General features: G+C 65.6%; 1 protein-coding gene across 1 annotated transcript in view; it reads right to left on the bottom strand.

The window, feature by feature from the left end:
* Cfap46 (cilia and flagella associated protein 46) overlaps positions 1 to 5,631 on the bottom strand; it is a 106,814-nt gene that overhangs the window by 53,717 nt on the left and 47,466 nt on the right. The window contains exons 21-25 of the mRNA XM_013021869.1: positions 4,400 to 4,507; positions 3,986 to 4,152; positions 1,605 to 1,736; positions 1,139 to 1,301; positions 466 to 593 (exon numbers count right to left, since the gene is read on the bottom strand). Of these exons, the coding sequence (XP_012877323.1) occupies positions 466 to 593; positions 1,139 to 1,301; positions 1,605 to 1,736; positions 3,986 to 4,152; positions 4,400 to 4,507 (698 nt within the window). The remainder of the gene's footprint in view (positions 1 to 465; positions 594 to 1,138; positions 1,302 to 1,604; positions 1,737 to 3,985; positions 4,153 to 4,399; positions 4,508 to 5,631) is intronic.

The raw sequence follows: 5,631 nt of genomic DNA, 5'->3' as shown, positions 1-5,631 counted from the left end.
GGGGGCAGGATGGGCTGGGCACTCTGCCTGGGGGGGCAGGATGGGCTGGGCACTCTGCCTGGGGGGGCAGGATGGGCTGGGCACTCTGCCTGGGGGGGCAGGATGGGCTGGGCACTCTGCCTGGGGCACTCTACTGGAGCCCGCGGGGGCCTGCCTTGACTCTCAGGGCCAGTGGGACTCAGAGGGCTCCGCGTCAGCAGGCGGGCTGCTTTCCACGGGACGATGACTGGCCCGGTGACAGTGAACGTGGTGGTCTAGGTTCCTGTGCCCCCCCCAGTGTACCTCAATGTCCTCATTAGGGATAGAAAGCCAGCTCCAATAGAAACGTGTCTGTGTGTGCACCAGGAGAGCTGCCCTGGGCTCTGCCCGGGAGGTCCGGCACGGGCAGGCCCCGTGCGGCTGGTTCTACACACAGAAGCACCTGTGGGAGCCCACGCGCGGTGTGTCCTGGGAGGCGGCCCTCACAGCCCCCAGACCTCGTGGCCCTGCGGGCCCTGCAGCCACCAACCTGGCAGAAAGTTGCCTTCAGCCACGGAGCCGGCCTGGAAGTCAGCTGTGGGCCACTGGTGCAGGAGCAGGGTCTTCCCTTTGTCCTGGGCGAGAGCACAGCAGCTTGTCAGAGGCCCGGGGTCCCGTCACCCTGCGGTCTCTCCTGTCTAATGACCCACAGGATTGCACAATGCGACCAGAGTGCGAAGTCACAAAAGTGAGCTTGCATTCCACCCCTGAGAACAGGCTGCGGGCCGCGCGGCAGCGCACACGGTGCCGTGGGTCGGGCCGCACGGCTCCCCGGGTTCACGGGAGACACCGCACAGCAAGCGTGTACCTCAGCCCTCCAGGCACAGGGCAGGAGACAAGCTTCAAGCTGCTGGAGGAAGGGAAGAAGAAAGGCTGGAGAAGATAAGCAAAGTTGAGACAGAAAAGCAGCCAGGAACTCCTACTGTTGAAAAGCTGGTTAAAGGGGGCAGGACGGGACAGTCTCTGACCAGGGCAGCAAGGTCAGAGGTCAGCACTGTGGTCAGCCGGAGCCCCCGCCCTGCCGGGATCTGGGATGCTCTACCACCAGCAGGTGCGAGTGTGCCTGAGCACACAGTCCCCCGGGGAGGGGCCCGCGGCATCCCTGCGGTTCGGGGCGTACCGGCTTCTGGGCCTCCGTCTTGTTGATGATGCTGATCACCCTCTGGACAGAGGCCCGGGCCTTCTTCCTGTTGGCTGCCGAGGACAGGAGCGGGAGCCAGGTGTTCCAGTAGTGTCTGGCCGCCAGCATCACCAGAGCGCTGCTGCCTGCCAGGCCTCCAAACCTGAACGGACACTCGTGATCAGCGGGCCCCGGGCCCAGGCCGCTCGGGCCGCCAAGCCACACGGTGCCCCAGAGGCAGCAGTGGCTGGACCTGGAAACGTCAGGGCGCAGTGGGTGACGAGGTCAGGTCGCGCTGCCAGAGGATCGTGGGTGGGGCCTGCTGAGCCTTGCCCACACTCTGCTTCCCACGCAGGCCCCGCCTCCCCGGCCCCCTCCCCGCAGGGTCCACCTGCCCCCTCCCCCCACGAGGCCCTGGCTGCGGCCTGCGGAGCCTCTGCACTGTGTTCGCCGCCCAGCCACGCACTTGGCACTCTCCACAAAGGACCTGGCCGCGGCCAGCCGCAGCTGCTTCCGTCCTTTCAGGTTCTCCATGATGCTCCGGCCCTGTATGCAGGAGGCCGTGCACAGCATCTCAGCCACCAGCGGCACATCCACCCTGCGGGGCAGAGGACGGCTTAGAGGAGTGCAGCAGAGCACGCACACGCATGCACACACACACGCACATGCATGCGCAGACAAATGCACACGCACACACGCACACCCCCCAGAGGAGTAAAGTAAAACTTGCTGACCTGCAAGGTGTACACACAGATGGCGGCCCTCCTCCAGCCCGTCCCAGGTCTGGGCTGGCCACATGCGCCCCTACGGTGGGCACATGACCCTGGCCTCTGGAAGCTCACAGCCTGGGCTGAAGGCCTGTGTGCACCCGGGTGTCTGGGAGTCCAGTAGGAGACTCCTGAAACACTGGGAGTGGGGGGTGTCTCATCAGAGTCATGATGCCTAGAGCGCCGTGGGCAGGGCCGGAGCCGGCTCCAGGAGCCCTGGGACATGGAAGCTACCGGTGGCCCCCCAGAGATCTTGGAAGATCCAAACCAGAGCTGACTGGCTGAGTCCAGTCCAGCCAATCACAAATAGGTTATCTCAATTTTGGCAATACTAGGGTTTGAATTCAGGGCCTCTTCATTTCTAGAGAGGCGCTCTACTCCCTGAGCCATGCTTGCAGTCCTGTCTTGCTTTACTTTTTAGATACAGTCCTGTGTGTTTTGCCCTTCCTGGCCTTGATCTATAATCTTCCCAATCTCTGCCTTCCAACTGGCTGGGATTATAGGGATAAGACGCCACGCCCAACTACTAACTGCTGTTACTTTGGGCATCTTGTCATACACCAGTGACCAGGCCTCTTTGGGCTCTGCCTTCATCAGGCTGTTTCGCCCACCCAAGAGGAAGCCCGGCCCCAGGGCATCAGGCAGGCCTGCAGTGGGGACACAGGCCCAGGCTGCTCCTCCCGGCCCCTCCGGTCCAGATACACCAGTTATGGCAAACCACACACACCGAGGCCTAGCGTCCACCCTCAGCACGCTCCCCTCCCCATTTCCTGTGTTTTGGGGTCACCTGCCTGAAACTTGGCTCAGAGGAGAACTTAACACATTCTGTGAAAAAGACACTTCCTAGGGGACCAGGAGCAGAGAGCTCCGCCTGCGCTCTGCCCAAAGGAGCCAGAGACCAAGGTCTGAGGGGGAGATGAGGCTGCGCCAGGGCTGGGGAACCCTCCTACTTGGGGCCCCTTTCTGAGCAACTGATCTACAGAAAGCAAGAAGACATTCCACCCGGGCCTGCCATGCAATACCAGTCCTGACCACCAGGGGGCAGTGACGGCCCACAGATGACCTTCAGAGCCCCTAGCCAGGCCGCCACCCTCCCTTCCATTGCTCCAACTTTACCTTATTAAGGGGATTTCCAATCAGAAATCAAGCTGGGACTAAGGACCATAGGTGTGAGAGAGCAGCCAGGTGTGGCCGCGCTGCTTCCGCCACCATCCCTGTCTCTGCCACCTGAATGGCTGCCTCTCAGATCCCCACGGGCGCCCCCCCTGCCCCGCCCCGCCCCCGCCCCTGCAGGGAGAGATGGCGGGAGCAGGGAGGGTTCACCTCCGGCCCAGCCGGCGGGCAGGCTCCCGCGATGGCCCGACGGCAGGCCAGCTTAGCACAGACTCTGCAGCTCAGCTCACCGAGGCTCCCTACCTCTGCCCCTCACGGCCGCATGGCAGCCCGGCTCCTGCCAGCACAGCGGAGACACTGCCACACCCCAAGTCCTGCAGCGGCCTTCGGCGTCCACGGGCCACAAAAGTGTCTCTGAGCTGAGGATGTGGTCCTACTGCTCAGGACCACTGCGCTCAGGGAAGCCACCGAGAAAACCAGTGCTGTTTACAACAGCCTCGGGCTCAGGAGGGGATTAAATATGCAGCTACTGCTGAATTTGTGGAATGGTGCAAACTGCTAACATTGAGAAAGTGGAGACCGCGGAGGAAAGTGAACGCGGAGTGTCTCAGCTGCCCTGGTGGGACACCTGGGCAAGCAGCCCTGCCTCCCCCCAAGAACGAGCAGCCTCCCAAGAACGAGCAGCCTCCCAAGAACGAGCAGCTCCCCAAGAATGAGCAGCTCCACCAGAACGAACAGCCTCCCCCCAGAATGAGCAGGTGGCCACCATCCTCCACGCCGGGCTGTCTCTCGGGACTTCAGCCGTGTCTGCTCTGCTCAGAGCTCTGGGTCCGGGGCGGTCCCCTGCAGCTCCGAGGGGCGTGCGGGGCTGAGATCTGGCTCCCGGGGTGGGTTTGCAGGCGGGCCTGGGAAGGACCAGCTCCTGCTTCCTTGGAGGAGGCTCCCCGCAGCTCTGGGCGTGGCTCACTTGTCAATCATCCTCAGGTATCGGATGCCTATACGCGTGGCCATCTGAGCGCAGGACAGGGTGACGTCATGGTCGCGAGATGCGTGGGCAAAGTGGGTCAGGCGGGTGAGGGTCTGCAGCTCCACCAGGGGGTCCGACCAGTTGCACTCGGAAGCCATTTTCACTACCTTCCAGCGGTACGTGGTGGGAGAGAGGGCGGCGTGTTAGTGGGGCGCGCAGCAGTGTCCAGTGCCCCTGACACCCAGGACTGTCTCCAGACCGGGGGCCCCGTGGGTGCCCTCCCCGCCCGCCTGGGACAGGAGAGCTCTCCTGTGGATGGGGCAAGACCCCCCCCCCGACTGCCCTGGGCAGCTTCCGAGGCCTTCCGAGCCAAGGCGCTCCACACCCGGCCCGGCGTGGCTCCTGGATGCCCACCTGGGCCAGAGGAGGCACGTTGAAGTCCATGAGGCCCAGCCCATTGCAGGAGTACATCTCAATGGCCACCAGAACTCGGGTCATGCAGCTGATGTCGTCATCAGCACCCTGGAGGAGAGAGAGGGAGCACCCGCCGGTCAGCCCTGGGCAGCGCGAGCCCGCTGGTCGGCCCTGGGCAGCGTAAGCCCGCTGGTCAGCCCTGGGTAGCACGAGCCGCCCGTCAGCCCTGGGCAGCACGAGCCGCCCGTCAGCCCTGGGCAGTGGGAGCCGCCGGTCAGTCCTGGGCAGCGCGAGTCCGCCGGTCAGCCCTGGGCAGCGTAAGCCCGCTGGTCAGCCCTGGGTAGCACGAGCCGCCCGTCAGCCCTGGGCAGCGGGAGCCGCCGGTCAGTCCTGGGCAGCGGGAGCCATCGGTCAGCCCTGGGGAGGGGGAGCCGCCGGTCAGCCCTGGGCAGTGCAAGCCTGCCGGTCAGCCCTGGGCAGCGGGAGCCACCGGTCAGCCCTGGGCAGCGGGAGCCGCCGGTCAGTCCTGGGCAGCGGGAGCCGCCGGTCATCCCTGGGCAGCGTAAGCCCGCTGGTCAGCCCTGGGTAGCACGAGCCGCCCGTCAGCCCTGGGCAGCGTGAGCCGCCGGTCAGCCCTGGGCAGTGCAAGCCTGCCAGTCAGCCCTGGGCAGCGCGAGCCTGCCGGTCAGCTCTGGGCAGTGCGAGCCATCGGTCAGCCCTGGGCAGCGCGAGCCACTGGTCAGTCCTGGGCAGCGGGAGCCGCCAGTCAGCCCTGGGCAGCGCGAGCCTGCCGGTCAGCCCTGGGCAGTGCGAGCCATTGGTCAGCCCTGGGCAGTGCGAGCCACCGGTCAGTCCTGGGCAGCGTAAGCCCGCTGGTCAGTCCTGGGCAGCGGGAGCCGCCGGTCATCCCTGGGCAGTGCAAGCCTGCCAGTCAGCCCTGGGCAGCGGGAGCCATTGGTCAGCCCTGGGCAGCGGGAGCCATTGGTCAGTCCTGGGCAGCGGGAGCCGCCGGTCAGCCCTGGGCAGTGCGAGCCATCGGTCAGCCCTGGGCAGTGCGAGCCATCGGTCAGTCCTGGGCAGCGTGAGTTGCCAGTCAGCCCTGGGCAGCACGAGCCGCCGGTCAGTCCTGGGCAGCGGGAGCCGCCGGTCAGCCCTGGGCAGTGCGAGCCTGTCGGTCAGCCCTGGGCAGCGCGAGCCGCCGGTCAGTCCTGGGCAGCGGGAGCCGCCGGTCA

This window comes from Dipodomys ordii, unplaced genomic scaffold (genome assembly GCF_000151885.1).
Source record: "Dipodomys ordii isolate 6190 unplaced genomic scaffold, Dord_2.0 Scaffold58, whole genome shotgun sequence".
Taxonomy (NCBI): domain Eukaryota; kingdom Metazoa; phylum Chordata; class Mammalia; order Rodentia; family Heteromyidae; genus Dipodomys; species Dipodomys ordii.
Note: the sequence above shows the minus strand (reverse complement) of the source record. Positions and strands in the feature narration are given on the sequence as shown.